The sequence below is a fragment of the Pseudonaja textilis genome, chromosome 10 (genome assembly GCF_049901715.1).
Source record: "Pseudonaja textilis isolate UNSWEBS1 chromosome 10, rPseTex1.2, whole genome shotgun sequence".
Lineage (NCBI taxonomy): Eukaryota > Metazoa > Chordata > Lepidosauria > Squamata > Elapidae > Pseudonaja > Pseudonaja textilis.
Genome location: NC_141999.1, coordinates 24,582,121 through 24,609,012, shown reverse-complemented (window position 1 = coordinate 24,609,012; position 26,892 = coordinate 24,582,121). Strand labels below are relative to the sequence as shown.

At 47.6% G+C, this 26,892-nt stretch overlaps 1 protein-coding gene across 1 annotated transcript; it reads left to right on the top strand.

Annotated features, from left to right (window-relative positions):
* Nucleotides 1–6,064: 6,064 nt before the first annotated feature.
* Nucleotides 6,065–25,054, top strand: PTGIR (prostaglandin I2 receptor). Its single transcript, XM_026715403.2, has 2 exons — nt 6,065–7,253; nt 24,161–25,054. The coding sequence occupies exons 1-2, from the start codon at nt 6,408–6,410 to the stop codon at nt 24,410–24,412; spliced, it is 1,098 nt and encodes a 365-aa protein (XP_026571188.1). The 5' UTR covers nt 6,065–6,407; the 3' UTR covers nt 24,413–25,054.
* The last annotated feature ends 1,838 nt before the right edge of the window (nt 25,055–26,892 follow it).

Below are 26,892 nucleotides of genomic sequence, written 5' to 3'. Positions count from 1 at the left end.
CCTCTTTGCTCTCGTTTTTCATCCAAACAAGAGTCATTAGTAATCCATTAAGCATCCGCAAAAAAAACCATAACCGGCTTCCAAATTATTGATTCAACTTCCACTTTGTTTACTGCTGTGGTGGAATGACTAAATAACCTTCTATTATCGTAAAATCATTACCGCAACTCGAGAGATCTGGAAATGAAAATTGCCGGAAATGTATTACGGATTTTTTTTTTTTTCAAAGCCAAATCCAATTTGCAAACAGCCAGACAGGAAGAAGATAGCAAGACAGCTGCCAGCTTGGGCAAGGTTTGGCACGGCAGGCACCCCTGTGCAGAATTCCACTCTCCAAACAACCTTTCCACCTTTACCAAATACAGATCCAAATAAAAATTCTAATTGCAGGTTCTCCTCGACTTAGGAGCCTTCGTTCAGCAGCTGCTCCACGTTACGACCACTTGAAGACGTGGAAAATAATAAAATAAAGTATAAAGGAAATAAAATAAAGCGATACGAAACAGAAGAGAACATTGGCAATAAACAATAATAAAAAAAGCAAAAGGAATAAAATGAAAGGAATGAAATAGTAAAATAATCAGGTCGCTGAATTGAAAGTAAAATAAACAATGCAATACATGCAAACTAAAAAGATGCAATATACGATAAGAAAATAAATGAAAAATAAAAATAATAAAATAAATAAAAATAAAATAATAAAATAAATAAAAATAATAAATGCAAAATAAAAAAATAAAATAAAATAATAAAATAAAATAATAAAATAAAATAAAATAAAATAATAAAATAAAATAAAATAAAATAAAATAAAATAAAATAAAATAAAAAAATAAAATAAAATAAAATAAAATATAAAATAAAATAAAATAAAATAAAATAAAATAATAACATTTTCCTGGCCAGACTGACTCTTAACAGCAAATGGAAGGATTGTGACTCACAAGGCTTGGAGAGGGATGAGATTTCCCACAGGTGAGATTGCTCACTTATGCTCGGCCAGTCCCAATCCTGGACTGGGATGCCCCCTGCCCGCCCTCCCCTTCCCAGCCCTGAGGATTGGAGCATGGTGCATCACACCAGCCCCTTCTCCCCCTCCCCACCCCCAATCTCAGGCCCAGCGGTGAGGCTCAGAAACCATTGTCCAGCGCATGGAGACACGACGTGTCATGCAAATATCAGAATGGTGTTTGGTCCATCCAGACTTGTACAATCGTGGGTTGTGAAACTCCTAATGGGAAGGCTGATCATCCACAGCTCGGTACCGGATACCCCCTCCCCAAATCTTCCTTCCCGGGGGAGCACCACGGATGCTGTTTCTGGCCACACCTAGTTTTTGATGCGTGAAGATGCTCAGATGTAGCCACGGGGTGGTATCAGATGGTTCGGACCAGGTCTGGAGACCCAGTAGCGGAAATTTTGAGTAGTTCAGAGAACCAGCAAATCCCACCTCTGACCGGCCCCACCCCCATCTAGTCTCCGCCTCCCATTGAGTCCCAGTTGATTGGCTGGGTCTTCTTTGGTTGCCCTGCACAGGAGAACGGAGCTGGAAAGTAGGTTAGTGGGGTGGGGAGGGAAGGGGGATTTTGCAGTAACCTGTTGTGGTCGTCTGTCAGCCTGTGGAGATGGCAGCAGAGTCAGACAGTGGGGAGGAACATGGGCCAGTCCAGGAGTCTGAGGAGGACTCAGACGAGGGGCCAGAGCCATCTGGGAGTTGTGTGCTGACTCGGGAGCCTCTAGAATCTGACAGCAGCGAGGCAGAAGAACAGCAGGAGCCTGTTTCCAGTGCACGCATGCGCAGAGCTGCCAGAAGGCAAGAACAGTTAAGGCAAAAGAGGCGACTCGGGAGTAAAGCTTGGAGGTGATTGGCCCCTCCCATAAGACATAAAGGAGGAGCAAATGGAGAGGAGTCTTTGCAGGAAGCAACTTTCTTTGTACTGATTGGTATGAAACCTTGAAGCTCTGTGTGGACTTTGTACTTCACTTGGCTCTTTACAGTTCATTTGGCACTTTAGTTGTTGGCAGCCATTCAAAGGAGAGAAAGGTGGGTGCTTATCTCGAGGAACTGCTTGGGACTCATTACGGGCTGGGAATGCACATAATTCCCATCCATTGACATAAAAAGAGGGTCGTTTGAACTAAGCGTGTGCTTAATTATTGTCTTAGGAAGCCTTGGTCAGAACACAAAGTCATCCAGCTGATCTCATCCCTAAGGTGGAACTAGAACTCCCAACTTCCTGATTATTGACCCAAAGTCACCCAGTCAGCTTTCATCCCTAAAGTGGGACTAGAACTCTCAGACTCCTGATGATTGGCCCAAAGTCACCCAGCCAGCTTCCATGCCTAAGGAGGGACTAGAACTCCTTGTCTCCTGGTGATTGGCCCAAAGTCACCCAGTCAGCTTTCATGCCTAAGGTGGGACTAGAACTCTCAGTCTCCTGTTGATTGGCCCAAAGTCACCCAGTCAGCTTTCATCCCTAAAGTGGGACTAGAACTCTCAGTCTCCTGTTGATTGGCCCAACCCAGTCAGCTTCATGCCTAAGGAGGGACTAGAACTCCTTGTCTCCTGGTGATTGGCCCAAAGTCACCCAGTCAGCTTTCATGCCTAAGGTGGGACTAGAACTCTCAGTCTCCTGTTGATTGGCCCAAAGTCACCCAGTCAGCTTCCATGCCTAAGGAGGGACTAGAACTCCCAGCCTCCTGGTGATTGGCCCAAAGTCACCCAGTCAGCTTTCATGCCTAAGGCAGGACTAGAACTCACCGTCTCCCAGTGACCGGCCCAAACCCTGCTTGTTTTCATGCCTGGGACTTGCCATCTCCTGGTTTGTACACGAAGACCTTAACCACTGCCCCAAGCTGTCTCTGTGTGAGGGTTCTGGGTGTGAAATCCCACAAGGATGACAGAATACGGACCCCTTTACCTCTGCTCTGCCTCGTCCACCGGGCTGGCGGGTTTCTAACGACGTCAATGGAAACTCTCATTCCAGGCCGGATGGACATTGGACGCACGCAAAGAAGCCTGCTTAAGGGTCGGCTGGCTGTGCCAAGATGCTTTCGGCAGAAGAGGCTCGATTAATCATCAAGCCGTCGCAAGCCGTCGCCACGGAAGAGAGTTGGGTGGCATAAGGATCCGTGTCTTATAGCCACGCAGGGCACACTCGCCCACCTCCGGATCACAACACCGCTTCGTTTTCTGTTCTTTCGCTCTTGGCGGGTTCCTTTTCTTTTCATTCTTTCCCGTTGTTTTTTTTCCATTGTGTGTTTTTTATTCTTCAGACCGGCTTTTTCGTTGGAACGTGAAGCTTGGGAAGTGAAACCAGCTGCTTATGAAGACTAAAGTAGCCTTAAAACATTTCCAGCAGGGCTCCAGGTCTAAAGAACCAGCCAATTCGGGTCAGGAAAGACAGAAGGCTAGAAAGGAAGAGAAGGACCGGGGGAGACAGGAGAGCGGTCTTCCAATATTTGAGGGCAGGGGGGTTGGACTAGATGATCTACAAAGCCCCTTCCAACTCTGTTCATCTGACTTTAATCTGATTTTAATGAACAGATGGACCAGGAGAGACAGGAGAGCAGCCTTCCAATATTTGAGGGCGGGGCAGAGGGGGGTTGGACTAGATGACCTACAAGGTCCCTTCCAATTCATAATCTGATTTTAAGGAACAAAAGGACCAGGGGAGACAGGAGAGCATCTTTCGATATTTGAGGGGTTGCCCCAGAGAGGAGGAAGGGGGTCAAGCTATTTTCCAAAACACCTGAAGGCCAGACAAGGAATAATGGATGGAAACTGATCCAGGAGAGATTCAACCTGGAAATAAGGAGGAATTTTCGGACGGTGAGAACCATCAACCCCTGGAACAGAAGTTGCCCTCGGAAGTTGTGGGAGCTTCATCCCTGGAGGCTTTCAAGGACAGACTGGACTGCCCTTGGTCAGAAATGGTGCAGGGTCTCCCGCTTGGGTGAGGGGTTGGACTAGATGACCTATAAGGTCCCTCCCAACTCTGATGATCTGTTTATCTAAGAATTGGCACCCAGCACTCTTGCAATGCCAGACAGAGAGGCAGGACGGGCACCGGGGACGGAGGGACAGTCGAACCAGACCGGACACTGCGGAGTCCAACTTCTTCCTTCTTCCCTAGAACCTGGAAAGTGAGGGGGGTCCCCAGGAAACCCCGCAAAGAACCACAAAATAGCAGAGCTCTCCAAATTGTGATGACTGGATGACTTTAAGACTGGCGGACTTCAACTCCCAGAGTTCCTCAGGGCTGAGGAATTCTGGGAGTTGAAGTCCACCAGTCTTAAAGTTGCCAAGTTGGAGACCCCCCCCCCCCTCCAAGCTGTCCAACCGGTAGAGTTCTACCTAAAAGGCCAGGATTGCAAACTCCTCATTAAGTCCTGGATCCCAGTCCTGGCGCCTCCTCTCCTCCCAACAGCCTTTGCGGGGGAGAATTTGGGGGTGTAGGGGGATTGTGGGTCCAAGCCAGTGCATGCAGCGGGCGCCAGGTTGGAGAAGGCAGCCGCTCCGGGCGGTTTTCCTCCGCTTTTCGCCTCCGCTTCTTCCTTCCCGGTGTGGGCCAGCAGGGGGCGCCAAGAGCTCCTGCCCGGCTTTGCCAAGATCCCGAGTGGAGTTGCGCAAGATCCCTCGGAGCCATCCTGGCGCTGCGCTTTGCCCTCCTTGGGACGGGCAGGCGTGCAGCTCCTTCTTTCCTTCCTTCTCTTATTAACCGATTCACAGATGAGTTGGAAGGGGCCTTGGAGGTCATCTAGTCCAACCCACCCCCACCCCCCCGCCCAAGCAGGAGACCCTACAGATGGCCGCCCACTCTTCCTTCCAATGCTTCCTTCCCCCCCACCGTCCATAGTTTCATCTCTCTGCTGGGTTGGGGGCTTTTACAGATCCATTATGAACAGATTAACAGAGGAGTTGGAAGGGGCCTTGGAGGTCATCTAGTCCAACCCAAGCTCTTCTTGAAAGCCTCCAGTGATGAAGCTCCCGCAACTTTCTCCAAACGACGCCCATCCACCTCCGTCCAGCAGCGGGAGACCCCCCCCCAAACACACACCTTCCTCACCTGACGGCCTTCCAGTCTTCCTTCGCCCGGCCGAGCCGTTTCGCGGGTCTCCCCGCGCGGCGCCCCCAACTCAGCCCCGCTTCTGGGGGGGGGAGGGAGGGGCAGGCAAGGGCGATTTGGGTTTTTCTCCAACTGGGGGCGTCCTTCTCATCCTTGGAGGGGCTGAGAGTCCCGGAGGAGGCTGGCTCCAGCTTTACCCCCGGGGCGGCGGGGGTGGGGGGAGAATTAGCAGGCTCGAAATAGGGTAGGGGGTCGTCCGGGTATCGGAAACCGTGGGGACGGTGCCTCCCCCCTCGGCCAGCTGGGACGCGGGGGTGGCCCTCCAACTCCTCCGCCTTGGGGACCCCTCCTCCCCCTTCTTAGAGATCCCTCTGGATCGCCCCCCGTACCCCGACTCCGGACGCGGGGAGGAGGGGGGGGGTCCGCAGCTCCGGCAACCAAGCAGCCCACCCCTCCCCCTGCCCAGCCGCCGCGACCCTCCAGCCTTGGAAAAGGCTGCCGGTGCGAGCGATCCTGTCCTCACTTCTGGATCGGGGATGGGGGGGTGCGGGGGTGGGTGGGAGACCCTGGCCAAAGGAGAGAGCGCAGCCCCCGACTTGAGAGGGCGTTGCGCAAGAGCCCCCACGCGGGTCCCGGAGGCTGAGAGGGATCCTGAGCCAGAGAGAGAGAGAGAGAGGCGGGTGAGGGAGGGGCTGGGGGTGGGTGGGGGGGGTGGAGGACTGGCAGAAGCCCGCCCGCCCCTTGGCCTGGCCCCACCGGGGTGGGGGCGGCCGGCCTCGCCCCAGTCCCCGCCCGTTGCCGCAGCTCAGCCCCCTCCGCCGCTTCTGCGGGCAGCGCCCGGACGGCTCAGATGCACGCGCGCCCGCCTTGCGCCGCCGGCCGGAGCAGCCTAGGAGAAGCGGAGGCGGAGGAGGGAGGAAGAGGAGGAGGAGGAGGAGACCCCGACCCACCCACCCACCCACCCACCCACCCCGGACCCCCACCCTGCCCGAGGAGAGCGGGAACGCCCCGCAACCGAAACCAGAGCCGACTTCTGCTTTCCGACGGGGAGACGTGCAGGTATTCCGCCCCGCAACCTCCCCTGCGCGCCATCCTTCTCCTTCCCGGTGGTGGGGGGGATGCCGCAAGCTGCTAGTCCTCAGTGAGGAGCTCTTCCACGACGACGGGTGTTCCTGGGGCAGGAAGGCGAACCCCCTCCTATTTCTTTGGCCCGTGGGCCTCTTTCTTTCCCTTCCCAAAGCTGGAAGCAGGAGCTGCCCACCCCAGAAGCCTGGCAGGCTGGTCTCTCTCTCTCTCTCTCTCTCTCTCTCTCTCCTCCTCCTCCTCCTCTCTGTGCCAATGTGCCCGACTCGGAGCCCCGGCTTTCCCGACAGCCTGCCCCGCCGTTGCAGCAACCTCACCACCCTGCAGACCAACAGCGACCCCACCCTCAGCTCTTTCATGTTTGCGGCGGGCTTGGTGGGCAACTTGGCGGCCCTGGCTATCCTCGGTCTTCACCGGAAGGAGCAGCGCGCCAAGACCTCGTCCTTCTGCATCCTGGTGACGGGCTTGGTGGTCACCGACCTGGCTGGTACCTGCGTGGTCTCTCCGGTGGTCTTCGTGGCCTACTCTTGCAACTCCACCCTGGTGGGCATGGTAGGAGGCCGAGACTGGCTGTGTAACCTCTTTGCCTTCTCCATGATGTACTTCAGCCTGGCGGCCATGTTCCTGCTCTGCGCCATGGCGGTGGAGCGCTGCCTGGCCATCAGCTACCCCTACGTCTACTCGCAGCACCACATCCGGCGGTGGGTGAAGCTCTGCCTGCCCCTCACCTACGTCTTCAGCGGCCTCTTCTGTGCTCTGCCTTTCCTGAAGGTGGGCAAATTTAAGCAGTATTGCCCGGGCACCTGGTGCTTCGTCCAGATGGACAAAGACTTGGTCTTGGGCAACAAGGACGTGGCCTTCTCGTTGTCCTACGCTACCGTCATGGCCTTCCTCATCCTGGCCATCTTCGTCTGCAACGGGCTGGTCATCGTCAGCCTCTGCCAGATGTACCAGAAACAGAGGCACCGTCGGCGGGGGTCCCTGGGCACGAGCCAACGCTGGAAGAAAGGCTGGTTCAGCCGAGGGGAGGAAGAGGTGGATTATCTGATCTTCCTCGCTCTGGTGACCATCATCTTCGTCATCTGCACGTTGCCCCTCACGGTAGGTGCGGCACCCGCTCCGGGCACAGTCCGGAACTCCGGGAAAGGGTCACGCAGAGCAGGGGGTCTCCAACCTGGGCCACTTTACGACTTGTGGACTGCAACTCCCAGAATTCCTCAGCCAGCGAAGCTGGAAGATTTGCAGACTTCGACTCCCAGAATTCAATTGTGGGAATTGAAGTCCACAAGTCTTAAAAGTTGCCAAAGTTGGTTGAGGAATTCTGGGAGTTGAAGCCCTCCAGGCTTAAAAGTGGCCAAGGATGGAGACCCCCCCCCCCGCTATAAAATGTCCTGGGAAGGATCTGCTCCTTGCTGGTAAAACCATTTTTTGGGGGGGAATCTCGCCTCCATGGTGCCAACTCGGGGGTACATTCAACAGGATACGATGGGAGGGAGTTGGCCTTATGAGGTTATGGAAGTTATAGAAGGAAGGATGGTGTCACCACCCCTTAAACTAGAACGGTGTTTTTCAACCTTGGCCACTGGAAGACCGAATGGGGTTCAACTCCCAGAATTCTGAGCCACCGTGGTATCAAACTGGAAAATGGTGGGGACTTCAACTCCCAGAATTCCCCAACCAGCGTAGACAAATCCCTGCAGTTTTCTTGGCAAGGTTTGCCGTAAGTGTGTTGCCATTGTCTCCTTCCTAGAGTTGAGAGTAAGTGGCTGGTTCTTTGTCCTCATAGTCACCCTGCTGGCTTTGCGCCTTAAGCAGAACTAGAACTCTCAACCTCCCCGTTTCTAGTCCGATACTTTGACCGGGACACCAAATCGCCTCTTTTCCTGGGAATTTCCCCGTCTCTTTCGATACAGGCTGTGGCGTGAAGGCAGCCCGGCCCCACCGACCCTCTGTGTCAGGGGTCTCCAACCTTGGCCACTTTAAGACTTGTGGACTTCAATTCCCAGAATGCCTCAGCCAACTTTGGTAACAAGTTTTGCTGGGTGGGGAATTCTGGAAATTAAAGCCCTCCAGGCTTAAAGTGGCCAAGGTTGGAGACCCCTGTTTTATAGTATCTGAGCTTCTCTGTGATTTTCATCACAAGAACCATTATCAGAAGAAGAGTCAAAACATTTATAGCTGTCCTCGCTCTTCTTCCCTTCCCGTCGTCCTCGTGTTTTCCTTTGATGCTATCTCTTCTCTCTCTCTCTCTCTCTCTCTCTCTCTCTTTTTGAAGTATACAATCCCCCAGAATCAGGGTGGGGGAGGGGAGAACAGGACCATCTACATTCTTCCTCCAGTAGCTTAGGTGAACCGTCTTTCTGGCGGAGAAGAGTAAGCGCGCCTGTCCCCTCTTTCAGGGGCGACGCAAAACGGGAAATGTTTTTGACTTGATCAAACTTCGCCGAAGGGTCTTTTGCAGGTGAAAAGTTTCAAAGCGGAGCCAGTTCATTAAAACAGAAGTCCAAAAGGGAAGCATGAATGTTAACTCGAGGGTGGGGGAAGGGGTAGAATTATCCAATTTTAGCAATCCGTGAATTAAAAAGAGGGCGAAGTAAAATTAAGAACGAATTAACGAGTGCACTAAAAATAGGGCAAAACTCACTTGACAACAGAAACTTTGGGCTCGCTTGTGTTCGTAAGCTGAGGAGTGTGCATGCGTATATTTACTTATTAAATGTGCATTAAATGTATATGCTGCCCATCTCACTATCTTATAGATATATATATTCCTGAATTTAGCTTGGGAAACCTCCTCCTATTTTGGACACACGCACACCATGAATGTCTGCAATGAAAAAGAGAGTCTTACTAAGCTGAATTTTCATGCTTCCTCTTGGTCCTCCCACCCCACAACCCATCTGGGCTCCTCCTGCGGCCCCTTGTCTGTCACCGGCAGAGATAGCAAGGCAGATGTCCTTCTCTTCTCTTCTCCCGCCAGGTTCATCAGCCGAGGTTAGGTAGACGCAGAGGTACTTAGCAGATTTTCTGCAGCAATCGTTGGGGTTCTTGGTCCCCCCCGTTTTGGATAATGTCCAGTGACTTGTCTTGATTTAAAAAGGGGACATTTCTGGACAAAGAAAGAAAAATTGTTCAGAAATAAGCCAGAAAAATTAAGGATATGAGCCTTTCTCTTTTTTCCTTCTTTCTCTTTCTTTCTTTCTTTCTTTCTTTCTTTCTTTCTTTCTTTCTTTCTTTCTTTCTTTCTTTCTTTCTTTCTTTCTTTCTTTCTTTCTTTCTTTCTTTCTTTCTTTCTTTCTTTCTTTCTTTCTTTCTTTCTTTCTTTCTTTCTTTCTTTTTCTTCCTTCCTTCCTTCTTTCCTTCCTTCCTCCTCCCTCCCTCCTTCCTTCCTTCCTTCCTTCCTTCCTTCCTTCCTTCCTTCCTCCCTCCTCCCTCCTCCCTCCCTCCCCTCCCTCCCTCCCTCCCTCCCTCCCTCCCTCCCTCTCTCTCTCTCTTTCTTTCTTTCTTTCTTTCTTTCTTTCTTTCTTTCTTTCTTTCTTTCTTTCTTTCTTTTCTTTCTCTCTATCTCTCTATTATTAAGTGCCGTACCTTATGCTTCTTGACTCTGGACGAATGTATCTTTTCTTTTATGGACCCTGAGAGCATTTGCACCAAGACAATTTCCTTGTGTGTCCAATTACACTTGGCCAATAAAGAATTCTATTCTATTCTCCCTCCCTCTCTCCTTCTCCTTCCCATTTCCTTCCTTCCAATCCTCCCTCCCTCCTTTCCTTCCTTCTCTTCCTTTTCTTCCCCCTCCTCTTTCTTCTCCCCAATAGGACAATTAGCAGTCAGTTTATGCGTATCTTTTACTAACTATTATTCCTCTTCTCCACCACCTCCTCCTTCCTTCCTTTCCTTTCCTCCCTCCCTTCCTCCGTCTGTCCCTTCCTTCCTTCCTTTTCTCCCCCCTCCCCATCACATTTTCAATTCCACACATGCCCATTTTCAGGTTTATAGCCTTTGCAATGGAGTTATTTCTTCATTTAGAGACCCTGAGAACTTGGCAATTTTAAGACGGGTGGGCTCCAATTACCAGGAGTTCCCAGCCAGCAGGTCCCTCATCTATGCTGGTTACCAAGCACCCCAATTTTTGTCACCTGACCATGGGAATGCCTGGATAGTGGTCAGTGGGAGGAGTGGTTATGCTGTTTGTCACTTGGAACAGCTGCTAAATGAACAGTTGCAAGTTGAGGACTCCTTTGGGTGAGGATGGAAGTGGGCAACCATCCTCGTTCTGCACTGCTTTGGTAAAGGTTTTCTTCCCCAGTTTTTAAGATGGAAAATCCCCCATGCCGCCTGACGAAATGATCATCACGTTGGTGCCTCGTTGTTAAAAGCCGCTTTCCGGTCCTTTGTTCCCTTGAAAATGAACCTTCGGGATGGCTCGCCAATCAAATCGACAGGATAGAAGGGGGAAAAAACCCAAAGAAACCAGAAGAGAAAAACTGCAAATGAAAGGGGGAAGTGGAAGGAACACCAAACGGTTTCATGATCGCCTGTCAATCAGGAAGCTCTCAGAGCAAGCGGGAAGGCCAAAGTCTTACCCAAAACCGGGCATTTTTGCGCAACGTGTCACCGTTGTCAAACAGAGACACGAGAGGAACACAATTGCGTGCCGGGAATCCTAACCACGGGGCTTAACAGGGGTCAAAAAGACAAGATGGAGGACAATAGGTTGACAGCCACCCTCTTCTTCTTTGTGACAGTCCCTTCAATATTACAAGATGCTATAATGTCACACCCGGTCCTTCTGTTCCTTAGACTGGGCATACCCAGTTCCTGCAGCTGTTGGTCATGTATTTTAGGGCGGAGGTCCCCAAACTTGACAGCTTTAAGATTTGTGGGCTTAGAATTCCTCCTCCTCTCATGTTAGCTCAGGAATTTTGAGAGTTTGAGAGTCCACAAGTCTTAAACTAGCCAAGTTTGAAGACCCTTGTGATAGATGATGGATAGATGATGGATACATACATAGATAGATGATAGATAGATTGATAGATAGATAGGTAAATAGGTAGGTAGGTACAGGGGAGAGAGAGAGAGAGAGAGAGAGAGAGAGATGATTAGATCAGGGGTCTTCAAACTTGATAGCTTTAAGACTTGTGGACTTCCACTCCCAGAATTCCTCCTCCAGTCATGTTAGCTCAGGAATTCTGGGAGTGGAAGTCCACAAGTCTTAAAGCTATCAAGTTTGAAGACCCTTGTGATAGATGATGGATAGATGATAGATACATACATAGATAGGGTTTCCTGCTTGAGAAAGGGGGTGGGGTGGGCTAGAAGACCTTCAAAGTCCCTCCCAACTAACTTCTGTTATTCTGATGGGGATGGTTGCCTGCACATTTGAAACAAGCAGGATTTTGATTGGAGAGTCCCAACCGCTATCGTGACATTTAAAAAAAAAAATATTCCCAGGGTTAACCCTCGGCATAATTTACCAAGGAATACGGGGTCTCTGGTTTTGAAATGTCCCCTTTTCTTCCTTGATGCTTTTGGGGTTTCCTGTTCTATGCCAAGGGAATTTTCTTCTGGGTGCTGTGAAATTGACCAGAAGGGCTCTTAAAATGGATGAAAAAGGATTATTTTGAGAAGCTGGACGCCTTTTAAAATCAACTAAAGAGGAATAAACAAGAAAGGCAAAAGATTTGGCAGTTGAGGTTTTTCTCGTAAATTTGTTCTTTTAATTCATGTTCAACCTAATTCTTTTCAAATGCACAGAAATGAAGGAAGAGCGATGCTGCTTAAGAAAGGTGCCAGTAAATATTTAAGGTGCTTCCGGGTTCTCTAAAAGGCGCTTTCATTATTAAACTGCACCCAAATTAAATGGAAATGCTTTACATGATAGAAAAATGCACTCGAATCCTGGGCAGTTCGCAGCTTGCCATGTTCAGTAGGTAAACAGGGTGGGGTTTTTTAAAGCTTAATTTTTAATTTTAGCTTTTATTTTCTGTTTGGTTTCTCTGGAAATGCAAGGAGGCCCGTTAATAAAGCCCCAAACCTGGTTTTTGTTTGCAATTTGCAAGTCTGGCGAAGCGAAAAACAGGCGCAAAAAAAGCGGCACGTGCGTGTCATGTTCTAAATGTTGGCTGATAGCCTCCTCTGTTGGAAAAGATGGCAGGGAGGGCAGAAAAGTCAAGATGGCAGCCCTCATTGTGCAACTGAAGCAAAGCTGGCTGAGGACCTCTGGGAGTTGAAGACCACAAGTCTTAAAGTTGTCAAGGTTGGAGACCCCTGCTCCAAGTTGTAAATTATGAGCAGTTCAAAATAAGAAGCCGTGTAGCCTGCGGGGTGGAATGGCTGATCATTAAGGAAGCTTTATTGGTGTGAAGTGAGCCAACTTCCATCCTGAATCTTCGGTTTCTCCTGGCTGGGGAATTGTGGGGGTTTGAAGTCTTAAAATTGCCAAAGTTGTTTTAGAGCTCAAATATCATAATTCCCAAGCTGGAAAGGGGCCTTAGGTCCTCTAGTCAAACCCCTCACTCAAGAAGGGGACCCTCTACCATTTCAGACAAATAGTTATCCAATATTTTCTTGAAAACCTCCATTATTGGAGCCTTCACAACTTCTGGTGGCAAGCTGTTCCACTGATTAATTGTTCCGTCGGGAAATCTCTCCTTAATTCCAGGTTGCTTCTCTCCTTGATTAGTTTCCATCCGTTGCTTCTTGTCCCGCCTTGAGTTGCTTTGGAGAATAGCTTGACTTCCTCTTCTTTGGGGCAGCCCCTTAAATACTGGAAGACTGCTATCGATCACCCCTAGTCCTCCTTTTCATTAAACTAGACAGACCCAATTCCCGCAACAGTTTTTCATATTTTTTAGCCCAGGGGTTTTCAAACTTGACAGCTTTAAGACTTGTGGACTTCAACTCCCAGAATTCCTCCTCCTCCAGTCATGTTAGCTCAGGAATTCTGGGAGTGGAAGCCCACAAGTCTTAAATTTGCCAAGTTTGAAGACCCCCGTTTTAGCCAAATCCTCTTTGTTGCTCTTTTCTGCACTCTTTCCAGAGTCTCTACATCTTTTCTTTTTGACATCGTGGCGACCAAAACTGGATGCGGTATTCCAAGTGTGGTCTGACCAAGGCGGTATAAATTGGTATTAATGCTTGAGGCGATCTTGATTCTATCTTTCTATTAATGCAGCCTAGGATTGCGTTGGCCTTTTTGGCTGCTGCCTCACACTAATGGCTCATGTTTAAGTGATCATCCACTAGGACTCCAAAATCCCCCTCGCAGTTGCTACTTATTGAGCCAGGTGCATTGGGGTTTTTTCTTGCCTAAATGTAAAACCTTCCTCTTTTCTACATTGCATTTCATTCCGTTAGAACAGAGAGCCCAGTGTTCCAGTCTGTCGTATTCAAATGCCTGAACTTCCCCTCTTGCCATCCACTGCCTGGTAGTTCCAATCCACCGCTCCTTAGGATCCGGCTAAAACAGGATGGCTGAAGGCTGTTGTACATTTTACTGGTGCAAAAGAAAGCTGGCAGGGTGTGATAAGTTAGCACAAAAGGCTGTTTGGGTCAGGCTGTGTCAATAATTGAGAGAGGCCTAATCAGAACGATGGATAAAGAACAAAATAGAATAGAATTCTTTATTGGCCACGTGTGGTATTTGCCTTTGGTGCCTATGGTCTCAGTGGAAAGGAAAAGGGAAAAAGGAATACCTTCATCAAGAATCATAAGGTGCAACACTTAATAATAGCCATAGGGTACAATAAGCAATCAAATCATACTCGGAAACAGCCAATAAAGAAAAAATACAAGCAGGGAAAAGACCAACTTGCCAAGGGGGTCAGAGCTGCCTGAATCAGAGGCTGGGGGCCCAGAGCTTTATTTATTGGGGTTCTTTGTCAAAACCCTCGAAAAGTTTGCTCCAAATTAGGTACCGCAAGTCCTGGCAATCCAGTTCCCCAAACCAGGAGATGGGAGAAGAATCTCGCCCGAACCAAATTGAATTTTGAGTTTGGTTCCACGCCGTCACTTGATGCCAGCCTACGGTTGTGCCGATTGAGGTCTTGTGCGTGCAGGGGTGGTTCTCTCTCTGCCTTCCTTCAAATCACGGCCAGCCTTATCATCTCATCTAGGGATAGGAAGCGGCAGAGCTTCTAGGGCACGAGGCAAGCTTTGCCACCCCCTTCCTTCCGTTGCTTGGCTTTGCACCATGCAATCTGATGTTGGGTTTTTGTTTTGTTTTTTTCTCGCGGAAAGAACGACACACACGATCGCTGCAGGATTCAAAAGCTGCCCTGGGTGAGAATCAAGACTGTATTATTTTTTTTTAACACCCAGTTTTCAGCTCAGAAAAAAGCAGGCCAGCCTGTTTGGAATACAGAGGAATTACAGAGGAAGGATGGAATCTGTCCTCTGCACCTCTATCACTGTCTGGTTCGGTTCTGCAACCCAACAGGACAGACACAGACTTTGGAGAGTAATTAGGACTAGTAGCAGAAAAACACAATGGCTACTAACCTGCCTTCCATGGAGGACCCGTATATCCTGCACGAGTCAAAAAGAGGGCTGTGAAAATATTTACAAAGCCCTCACATCCCAGATATAAACTGTTTCAACTCCTTCCCTCAAAACGACCCAAATGTCATCACTCTGCTAAGCAATAATTCCCTCAACACTATCCAACTATTTATTAAGTCTGCACTACTATTACTATTAATCTTCTCATCACTCCCGATTACTCATCCCCTCCCACTCGTGATTGTATGACTGTAGCTTGGTTGCTTGCATCCTTACGATTTATATGGACTGTTTCCTAGTATGATTCGATTGCTTATTGTTCTGTATGACTATCATAAAGTGTTGGACCTGATGATTTTTGACTCCTGACGAATGTCTCTTTTCTTTTATGTACACTGAGAGTATTTGCACCAAAGACAAATTCCCTGTGTGTCTAATCACACTTGGCCAATAAAGAATTCTATTCTATTTTCTATTCCATTCCAATCCATTCCAATTCATTCTATATTCAATATTCAATATTCTATTCTATTCTATTCTATTCTATTCTATTCTATTCTATTCTATTCTATTCTATTCTATTCTATAATACAGGGTAAAAAGTCTTAGGAAGAAATACAGATAGTTCTCGAATTGCAACCATTCATTTAACATCTGCTCAAAAGTTACATTGCCTCCTGGAAAAAATGACTTACAACCAGTCTTCACACTTACGACGGTCGTAGTATCCTCCCAGAATTCGGGCACTTGGCAACCAAGCCCAGATTGGCAAAGGTTGCAGCTTCCCGGGATCAAGGGATCCCCACTGGCGATCTTACAGCAAGCAAAGTCATTGTGGGGGAGCCGGATTCACTTAACGACAGCCTGAGTCATTTAACAACAGCAGTGATTCGCTCACCCTTGGCCAAAAAAGAAAAAAGGTCATAAAATCAAGCGCAACTCACTGAATGAATCCTTGCTTAGCAATGGAAATCCTGCACCCAACGGAGCTTGTAAGTCGAAGATTATAAAGCCGCAGTGGTGCAGTGGTTAGAGCGCAGTAAACTGCAAGCCACTTCTGCTGACTATCAGCTGCCTGCAGTTTGGCAGTTCAAATCCCACCAGGCTCCAGGTTGACTCAGCCTCCCGTCCTTCCGAGGTGGATAAAATGAGGACCTAGATGGTTGAAGACAAGAGGCTGACTCTGTAAACCAATCTTCCTTCCTTCCTTCCTTCCTTCCCTCCCTCCCTCCCCCCCCTCCCTCCTTCCTTCCTTCCTTCCTTCCTTCCTTCCTTCCTTCCTTCCTTCCTTCCTGTTAGAATGGAGCATTGCAGGCTAACTCTGCCCAATGCCAACAGTTCGATCTTGACCAGCTCAAGGTTGACTCAGCCTTCCGTCCTTCCGAGATCGGTCAAACGAGGACCTGGATGGTTGAGGCGCAAGAGGCCAACTCTGTAAACCGCTTAGAGAGGGCTGGAAAGCCCCGTGAAGCGGTATATAAGTCTAAGGGCTATTGCTAGTATTGGCAAACTAGCCCTTTGGGCCTTCTCAGCATTTTGAGATGTGGCGGGAGGGTTAACCATGCACTTTAAAAGGGAGGGGCCTTCAATGGCCAGATCCCTGGGAAAAAAAAAGTTAGCCCCCCCAAATGCTGCAGGCAAATGCTGGAAAAAGGAAGCCAGAAGCTGAAAACCAATTAAGGCAGCAATTATTGCTTGTGCAGAACAGGAAAAACTCCAGCCTGGTCTCCGGAGAGCATCTTCTCCTTGTGGTTTCAGGGGAGGTGGGAAAATACTTCTGACTGTTGTCCATCTCTCGCTCCCAGCTGTGGAATATGGGCCAGGGAATCACAGCAGGACTAGGGGAAGGTGGTTTCCCAATCCTCTGCCCTCGGAGTCCGCCTCCCTCTGAAAACTGCAGCTGGCCGCTGCAGAATTCCTGGAAAATTGTCCCTTTTATTGTAAAAGGGACAATAAAAGGACATGACTGGACACCCGGGCAAAGGTCGAGTGCCATTTTTATTCCAGAGAAGTGGGATCAAATTAAATTGGGCCCCTGCCTCGGCCGCTGGCCAAGGTTGTCCTCCAAGACAAAATGCAGCCGTTGACTTAGAACAAGCCTGCATGGGACAGCCCGGTTGGCCAGCGGCCAAAGATTTTGAGACCAGCCCTCTTCACTCTGGCGCTTTCCAGAAATGCCGAGATTCCAGCGCCCAAAACTCCCAGCCAGCCTGCCTGCCCCCTGCAACTAGCACCCTCTTTTCTTTGGAGAACTGACTCTGTGGTTTCTTCCCCAAACCCCAAAAACTTTAACCTTAGACTGTCCACTATTGACCTCACCCCTTTCCTAAGAGGGCTGTAGGGGGCGTGCATAAGCGCGCCAACCGTCCCTGTCCTGTTGTTTCTTTTTATTTTTCTTATAAGTATCCATTTCATGTATTCATAACTATGTTATACTTATACCTGTTATCTTATAATCGCTTGACAAAATAAATAAATAAAATAAAACCTCACTGGCTTTAAGAGGGGTGGACTTCAACTCCCAGAATTCCTCAGCCGTGCTGGCTGGGGCCTTCTGGGAGCTGAAGTCCAGCCCTTTTCACATTCATTAGCAGCCAGTCTGGGGAATTCTGAGGGTTCAAGTCCGCCCATCTTAAAGTCACCGAGATTGAGAAAGACATGTACTAGAACCCTGAGAACCCGACCAGTGAGACCATTCATTTCCTGACAATTTCCAACGATGGGACCGCCAACCTTTTCTTCTTCCAACTTCTGATTCAGCTTATCTTCTCAGCTCTCTCTTCCCAGAATATCCTCTCCTAGTCCTCGGGGGGAAGCCCCATGTCACGGGGCCAAAAGGGTTTGCCGAGCCAAAGGGGGCTGTCCAGTCCCGATGCACTACAGTTCCCATCCGACGTCGGCCAGCCCAACCGTTGGCTGGAGGCCCTTCTGGGCATCTTGCTTAGTCATTTTTCAACTAGCATCCCCAGAGGCGTAGCGGCCTCTCCGAGCGGAGCGAAGATTTTTCTAAAACAAAGAAGGAACAGAACAACAAGAGATGGATGGGACCCTAGAGGTCTTCTAGTCCAACCCCTTGCTTGAGCAGGAAACCCTTCATCATCCTGGCCGTCAAATGGCTGTCCAGTTTCTTCTTGAAAACCTCCAGTGATGAAGCACGCACAACTTCTCTTCCACTGGTTAATTATTCTCACAGTTAAAGAAATTCCTCCTGAATTCCAGGTTGCTTCTCTTCTTGATGAGTTTCCACCCGTTGCTTCTAGTCCTGACTTCGGGGGTCTTTGGAGAATAGCTTGACCCCGGTCTTCTTTGGGGCAGCCCCCCAAATACTGTGAAGCCACCCTGGGTCCTTCAGATCTGGTTATAGTGCAGAGTTTAGGTACTAATAGAGTTAAGGCTTTGACTCCTGAGGTTGGATTCTTAAAATTCATGGTCATGATGTGCCCTGAAGATGGTGTTTGATTGCGTTGTAACGAGGTGCAGTGGCAATAAAGTAAACTAAAAACTAGACCAAAACTAAAACTTAGAACACAAAATAACAGAGTTGGAAGGGGCCTTGAAGGTCATCTAATCCAACCCCGTGCTGAAGCAGGAAGACCGTATAGTATCTCAGACAAATGGTCATCCAATCTCTTCTTAAAAACCTCCAATGATGAAGCAACCACCACTTCTCTTCCACTGGTTAATTATTCTCACAGTTAAAGAAATTCCTCCTTAATTCCAGGTTGCTTCTCTTCTTGATGAGTTTCCATCCGTTGCTTCCAGTCCTGACTTCGGGGGTCTTTGGAGAATAGCTTGACCCCCCGTCTTCTTTGGGGCAACCCCTCAAATATTGGAAGATGCTACCCTGTCGTTTCCGCCCCCCCCACCCCCCGGTCCTTCTTTTCATTAAATTAAACCTACCCAATTCTAGCAACTGTTCTTCGTATGTTTTAGTCTTCCAATCCTCCGTGTTGCTTTTCTCTGCATCCTTTCAACATCTTTTTTTATATCGTGGGGACCAAAACTGGATGCAGTCTTCCAAGGGCGGCCTTATCAAAAGCTTATAAAGCCGTATTAAAACGCCCCGTGATCTTTGATTCTCTCCTTGTGTTAATGCAAGCCTGGGACTGTGTTGGCTTTTTGGGCAGCCGCAGTATGCGAGTCACTTGTGAGGAGGTCGGTTTCCAAAGACGCCATTCTTTTACGAAGAATTGTCAGAGAAGCCTGCTCCAACCTTTCCATTTCGAAAGAGGGGGATCTTAGCACAGCTGACTAATTAGACTGTTTTTTCTGTCCTAAATCAGGTTGATATTTAAGGTAGAATTTGGATAAGTTCAAAACAAAACCCACATTAAAAACAAAAAAAAACACAAGCACTTACAAAAAGGCACTTATAAAAACACAGCTGCAGCATTTGAAACACAACCAAAACTGTGTTTTTCTTCCTTTGTTAGAGGCACTGCAAATGGTTTTAAAAGTGCTTTGTAAACTAGCATTCCTAAGAAAACGACATTTCATCCAACAAAGATTTTAATCTGCAGTGCGATTTAATTTAATCTGGGATTAAACCAGGTGGCAGAAAGGATAGAGTGTATAGATGTAGTATATCGTATATATATATAGAAAATATAGTATATTGCATACTAGCTCAATACCCGTGCTTTGCTACAAAACTATGTGGTCGGTCTTAGTTTTGGGGGAGGAAAATAAGGTGGGGGGGGAATTCTGCCTCTGCCTACCAGCATCCATTGGTATTCATCTGGCTAGTGTCCGGTCAGTGTGTGAGAGAGTTGAGGGCTGCTTGGAAACTGAAACAGTATTTGCTATGTGAGCAGGAAGGAGGCAGGAAGGAGCCTGGGCGTGGCTTAGCTCAACTGTTCTGTACTCAAGCTGCTTGGTGCTGTGAAACTAAAACTGAAAAAAACTCCTCTGCTTCTGTTTTGCCTTTGGAAGAGATTTCTTTCCAGGTGGGGAGGGGGAGTAGAACTCCTTAGGATCAGAGTGTGTTGTTAATAATAATAATAATATAGGGAATATTAATGCTCTGATGGTCATTTCGAAAAATTCTTTCTTAGTGAGCATCTAGAAGCCAAGAGGAAGATACGTGCCAAATTTTAAGTTTGTAGGCTTTACGGTTCTGGAGATTTTGTGATGATGCCTGAGTGGTATTTCGCTTTTAGATAGATATAGATAGATAGATAGATAGATAGATAGATAGATAGATAGATAGATAGATAGATAGATAGATGATAGATAGATAGATAGGAGAGAGAGAGAGATGGATGATAGACAGATAGAAATAGATAGATATAGAAGATAGAGAGATAGATAGATGATAGATAGATGATAGAGATAGATAGATAGATAGATAGATAGATAGATAGATAGATAGATAGATAGATAGGAGAGAGAGAGAGAGATGGATAGACACAGGTATAGATAGATATAGAAGATAGAGAGATATAAGTAGTTCATTGTGTGACTGTTCGAAATTACAACGGCATTGAAAAAAGGGACTTACGAGCGTTTTTCACAGTTATGACCGTTGCAGCATTCCTTAACAACCGGGTTACTAACTGAAGCACTGCAGTGATTCACTGAACAGCTGTGGGAAAGCAAGGTCATAAAACTGGGGCAAAACTCACTTTGAGACATGTCTCCTTTATTCACAGAAATTTTGGGCTCATTTGTGGTCGCAAGTCGAGGACTACCTGTGTATAGATATAAATTAAATCGTATATAGATAGATACCATTCCTTGTTCTTATTATAAGCCAGCATGTGAATTTCCTAATGAATTTAGGTCAGTTGGGAAGTGAAGTAAAACGATCCCAAAACTTTCCATTCGCTGAGCTGGGAATTTGTATAAATCCTTTAATTCTTTTCTCTGTTTGGCTGGTTCTGGCTCTCTTATTACCTGATCAAAGTTTCTTCCAACTGGGTAAAACTTGCTGAAGTTCTTTGGGCAGTTAAACATCTGCCAAAAGATAAATATTCCTCGGTTGCTTTTTTGTTTTAAGGGCAGACATTTGTTACGTTAAAAGGAAGAGGGTTTTTTTTTTTTTTAAATTCTGACAAGCACAAGCTAAAAATACAGATCAACATTTATAAATACAAGCCTGACAAGCTCTGCTTCAAAAGCCATCCTTCTTGTAAATTTCCACCTCCGTTAACAAAGCCTGGCTTTTAATTTTTGCATCCTAGGCATGGATCAATTTTTTTTTTTATTGGGGTTTGTCATAAAGAGAATATAAGCGTTGTGGTTTGCCAGCAGCCGGTGCAGCCGGCAGCAGAATTGGACAGTGGGGAAGAACGGGGACCAGTCAGGGAGTCTGGAGAGGATTCGGACGAGGGTCCTGCATCCGATGCAGAGGTGGGGCCAGGACCTTCTGGGAGTGGGGGGCTCCCTCTGGAACCTCCAGAATCTGGCAGCAGCGAGGCAGAAGAACAGGGGGAGCTTGTTCCCAGTGCGCATATGCACAGAGCTGCTCGAAGGCGAGAGCAGCTGAAGCAGAAGGAGCGACTTAGGAGTAAGGCTGGGAGGCGATTGGCCCCTCCCATAAGGGATAAAAGTCAGACCTCAATGACGAAATCTTTGCAGGAAGCAAAGGAGTTCAATCGGTTCAGAGTCATAGTTGAAGCTCTTTATACTTCGGTTGGTTTTTTTTCTTGGGCTTCGGTTGGTTTCTTTTATAATTAATTGGATATTTCTGTTTTTGGCAGCCATTCCACAGCACTGAAAGGTGTGTGCTTATCTTGGGGAACTGTTTAAGATTAGTTCTGGCTGGGAATGGAAACAATTCCCAGCATTGCAATAAAGTAGGTTTTGCTTTTAAAACAAGTTTGTGATTGATTACACTTTATGAAGCCTGAGTCAGAACAATAGGTCAGGGAGGGGACAACTGCAGCGTTATCTTCCGTTTGCAATGTCCTGTGTAGGCAGTCCTCGAATGACGACCGCAACGAGCAGTGAAATTTCCGCCGCTAAGCAAAGGAATTTGCTAAGTAACGTTGCACCCAATTTTAGAACCTTTTGGCCACGGTGCTTAAGACAATGACTGCAGTTGTTAAGTGGATCATGGAGTCGCTAAGCAAATCCAGCTTCCCGGATTGAGTTGGCTTATCGGAAGATGGCTGGGAAAGTTATAAATAGTGATCGTGTCACACACACACAGACACACACACAGAGAGGATTGTTGCCAAGTGCCTGAATTTTAATCCTGTGACTATAGAGATGCTCCAGTGGTCACTTTTTTCCAGTGCTGTTGTAGCTTGGAATTAGCACTGATGATGTTACCTAGTTTTGTAATGAAACGTCTGCAAGAAAACCACCAAGCTCAGAGAGCACCAAGGATCCCACAGTCTTCCTCCTTCTCTTAATTTCTCCGTCATCCATTCTCCTTTCTCTTCCATTCTGGGCATCCCATTCCTTTCTAACACTGACAATGTTACCTAGCTGGGTTATGAAATGTCTGCAAGAATGCAGCCTTGCTCAGAGTGCACCGAGGACCCCTACAGTCTTCCTGCTCTTCCTCCTCTTCCTAAACCCCACTCTCTTCTACAACTGATGATGTTCCCTAGTTGGGTAATAAAACACCTGCAAGAAAAACCACCAAGATCAGAGAGCACCAAGGACCCCACAATCCTCTTCCTCTTCCTAAACCCCACACTCTTCCAGCACTGATGATGCTTCCTAGTTGGGTCATGAAACATCTGCAAGAAGACCACCAAGGTCAAAGAGCACCGAAAACCCCAGAGTTCAACCGGACTTGCAAATAATTTTCTTCTATGGATACACGCAGGTGCTGACACTCATTTCGAGCTTGCGGCCTGTGATTTTTCTGGGTCAGAGCGCAGGACATTTCTCACCAGGGGATACTCAGCTGGGGAAAACACCTGGGCTTGGGATGATCACCTTCTTTGGGCCACTTGTGTGCCTGCAACAGAAGACCTGCCCCTGCCCTCACGCATGTTTCTTCTTTCCTCCAGCCCCGGTTTTATTCTTGAGAAGAGAGGAGCCCTCCTTCTCTCCGTTCCCATCCTCTTTTCTCGGGACTTTTGCAGTCAGCTGAGTTAAGAGGTCAAAAAGTGCTCTCGAATTTCTTGAAGGAAAAAAAAAATCCAAGAGAATATTATTCATTTGGGGGAAGAACTGAGCAATTTTTAGAAACCAGGCTGGAGACTCCATCGCCAGACCAGGTCGTGTGCATTATAAATAACCTGGACTGCATCCTTCACATTAATCGGAATCTCCTCTGGCCAGGAAGCTGAAATGGGGTGGCCTCTGGGTCAGTCTGATCCACGGCATGGGATTATTGCAAAGATAAAATGAAAAAAAAGTGAACAATCAAATAAACAAAGGTGATTTTCGGAAGCCCGCAATTCCAGGGGTTTCTTTGCACAGGGGATAGAATTCACCCCGCGTATCTTTCAAGTCGGACATCCGTGCAAGCGAGAAACCTTGACCTGTGAAGGTTATGATCCTAGGATGGTGGAGTGGGTCGTTTTTCAAGGCTTGGGACGATTTCGAGGGATCTGGGGATAAATCAGCAAAGATCTCCAAAATTGGCCATTTTTTTTAAAGACTTGTGGATTTCAGTATCGGGGTTGAAATGAAGGGGTGCTCTCTGAGCTTGGTGGTTTTTCTTGCAGACATTTCACAACCCAACTAGGGAACATCATCAGTGCTAGAAGGGAAAGGAGGACGAGGAGGACTGTGGGGCTCTTGGTGTTCTCTGTGCTTGGATGTTTTCTTGCAGACGTTTCATGACCCAACTAGGTAACATCATCAGTTCTAGAGGAGAAGTTGTGGAAAGGAGGAGGAGAATGAGGAAAACTGTAGGCTGGGTTGGTTTCTTGCAGACATTTCATGACCCAACTAGGGAACATCATTAGTGGTAGGAGACAGTGGGGTTTTATTTATTTTATTTATTTTTGTCAATTGCTTACAAGGTAATAGGTCTAAGTAAAAACATAGTTATGAATACATGGATACATATAAGAAAAATAAAAGAAACAATAGGACAGGGACGGTTGGTGCATTTATGCACGGCCCCTACAGCCCTCTTAGGGAAGGGGTGAGGTCAATAGTAGACAGTCTAAGGTTAAAGGTTTTGGGGTTTTGGGAAGAAACCACAGAGTCCGGTAGAGGATTCCAGACATTGACCACTCTGTTGCTGAAGTCGTATTTCCTGCAATCAAGTTTGGTGCGGTTAACCTTGAGTGTGTATCTATTGTTTGCTCTTATGTTGTTATGGTTGAAGCTGAAGTATTCATTGACAGGTAGGACATTGCAATGTATGATTTTATATACCATACCTAGATCAGACCAAAGACGGCATAATTCAAGGTTTTCTAGGTCTAGGATTTCAAGTCTGGTGGCATAAGGTATTCTGCAACGAGTAGAGGAGTGGAGGACTCTTCTTGTGAAATTTTGGGTTTGTGGAGAGGAGGAGGAGGAGAAGACTGTGCGGTCCTTGGTGCTCTCTGAGCTTGCTTGCTAACCCCTTGCTTCCTGTCGCCCTCTAGATCCGAGCCTACATCGGTGGCATCGATCCAGACCACAGCGAAGCGGCCGACATGGTGGCCTTCCGCTTGAGCGCCCTCAACCCCATCGTGGACCCTTGGCTCTTCATCATCTTCCGCCATGCCGTCTTCCGCAGCCTCCGCCATTTCTTCTGCTACCAGCTCAGCTGGCCCTGCTGGTTTCGGCCGCCCAAAGGGACGACCACGCTCAGGATTCAGGACAGCCTCCCCTGCCAAGCCCAGTCGGTCTGCTGAGAGAGTCCCCTGTCCTAAACTTTGGAATTTGGGGCTCCTTGGCAGGGGGGGTGGAGGGGCCAATTTGGGGAGGGCCTGGGGAGCTGGGCAGGAAGCCCCCCCCTCCCCCTCTGCCATCCCCGAGAGTCCAAGGATCGACAGAAGAAGCATCTCCTTGGAAAAGCTGATTGGGGAAGGACGACAGAGTTGGAAGGTCTTCTAAGCCAACCCAGGTTGAGGAACGTTGAGGGCATCTGATATGGCTTTGGCTGCAGGAGAAGGGAAGGCCCATTCTGCCTGCAAAGGGGGCTAAATTGGAGGGAGGGGCTGGGAGAAACACAACCTGAGATTTACTTGGCACCTCTTTGGGTCCAGCGCCCTTCTTTGACTTCAGGTAGCGCATGACTAGTGATGCTACCTTTCTGGGTACCACTTCATGCAGGATGCTGCTGCTAAGTCGCACTGAAGAAGCCTGCGGGACCTGGGCAGGCCTTGAAGAAATAAAGGAAGCACTGAAAATAAATCTTCATCTCGCCCTGTAACTTTAATTTATTTCTTGGATTTTATTTTTTAAACCCCCGCCATCTTCAGACGCTCAGCGGCTCATAAACCCTGAGAAACGCCCGCCACGCCACCACATAAAAACTCAACTAGAGAAACTGCAAAAAAAAAAAGAGAATAGATTTAACTAAGCCGCGAGGCTTCTACTCTGGCTTCTCCCAAAGGAATCTATCTGGCCGGGTCTTTGTTGCTTCCAATTATTTTTATTTGATTTAATTTTTTGGCCCAACATTTTTTTTTCCTATTCAAATGGGATTGCGGTTTTTTGGGGAACAAAACATTGCTTTTTTCTTTTAAATATTGAATGTTTTGCTGGAAGTTTTAAGATTCTTTGGGGATGAAGTAGATTTTTTTACAAGGGTTAGTTAGGGCAAACACTTTGAAAGCTTAACGCCTCGTCCTTTTGCTCATGGTTCTTCCTGACCCCTATTTAAAGTTATTTCTCATCACTAGAAAACCCAGAACGGAAGAAGAAAAAAAAGCCGATGAAAGGATTTTGCCTTATGGCAAAAGCGTGTCCACGGATCAGAAAGCAGAAGTTTGTTACCACTTTCTCCAGCCAGCAAAAGTTTATTAGATACAGATAATCAGAGTTGGAAGAGCCCTTGTAGGTCATCTAGTCCAACCCCCCGCCCAAGCGGGAGACCCTATACCATTTCTGACAAATGGCAGATGCTTCTGACTTTTAATAAATTTTGTTAGCTGGAAAAGATGCTATACCAGATTCCTCCTGGTTCTTGGCCACCGCAGACAAACAGGACTCATCTCCAATCATGTCCGGGATTACAATGACCAGTTGATCCCTTTTTCTTGTCTTCATAGCTCCTCAGAGATCCCCAGATTTTCTTTGACTTCTTAAAGGTTCCCTTGAGCTTGTTTTCTTGCAGACCTTTCATGACCCCCATTAGGTAACATCATCAGTTCTGATGAGTGTGGGGTTTGCTCGGTTTATATACAGTAGCTTGCCCTGCCACTGAGAGTGGAAGCATGGTTTTCCCCTCGATAGTCCTTGGATTAAAATATTGCTTTCTGCTAGATCGTTTGTCTGGAGTTAATCCCTGCTTATCTGCCCATCGGCTGCACAGATGATGTTACTCAGCGGGGTAGTGAAAGGTCTGTAAGAAAAGCCACAAAGTACAAAGAGCACCCAGGATCCCACAGTTCACAAGCAATTCATTATCTCCTTCTGAGAACAACCAGCAGCTCTTCTGCCCTCCGAGAAGCCCCCAAAAGAGAGAGTTGGCTGGTCGCGTGTTCACAAAATCCTCAACCTGAAGCAAAGTTTGCCTTTTGAAATTGTTGGTGCTCCGTCGCCGGAGTACTTCAAGAAAAGATCGACCAGCCATTTATCCGGGGTGTATATGGTCTCCTGCTCGAACGGAGGATTGGACTAGAAGAATATAGAATATAGAATAACAGAAGGCCTTCTAGTCTACCCCCCTGCCTAGACAGGAAACCGTACACCACTTCAGACAAATGGTTATCCAGCATCTTTTTAAAAACTTCCAGTGTTGGAGCATTTGCAAGTTCTGGAGGCAAAGTTGTTCCACAGATTAATAGTTCTAACTGTCAGGAAATTGTTCCTTAGTTCTAGATTACTTCTCTCCTTTCTTTAGTTTCCATCCTGATTGCTTCTTGTCCTGCCTTGAGGTGCTTTGGAGAATAGCTTGACTCCCTCTTCTTTGGGGCAGCCCCTCAGATACCGGAAGACTGCTCTCCTGTCTCCCCTGGTCCTTCTCTTCACTAGACTAGCCAGGCCCAGTTCCTGCAACCGTTCTTCATATGTTTTAGCCTAAACATCTAGGTTGTTCTTCTCTGCACTCTTTCCAGAGTCTCAACAATTTCTTTTACATCGTGGTGACCAAAACTGAATGCCGTATTCCAAGTCTGGCCTTTCCGAGGCCTTATAAAGTGGTATTAAGTAACCGTTCAGGTGATCT

Bases quoted from the DNA above. Each gene is read 5' to 3' on its own strand.
- PTGIR (XM_026715403.2), top strand. From the start codon at position 6,408: ATGTGCCCGACTCGGAGCCCCGGCTTTCCCGACAGCCTGCCCCGCCGT. The intron at 7,254-24,160 runs GTAGGTGCGGCA...GTCGCCCTCTAG, and splicing joins TCTGCACGTTGCCCCTCACG to ATCCGAGCCTACATCGGTGG.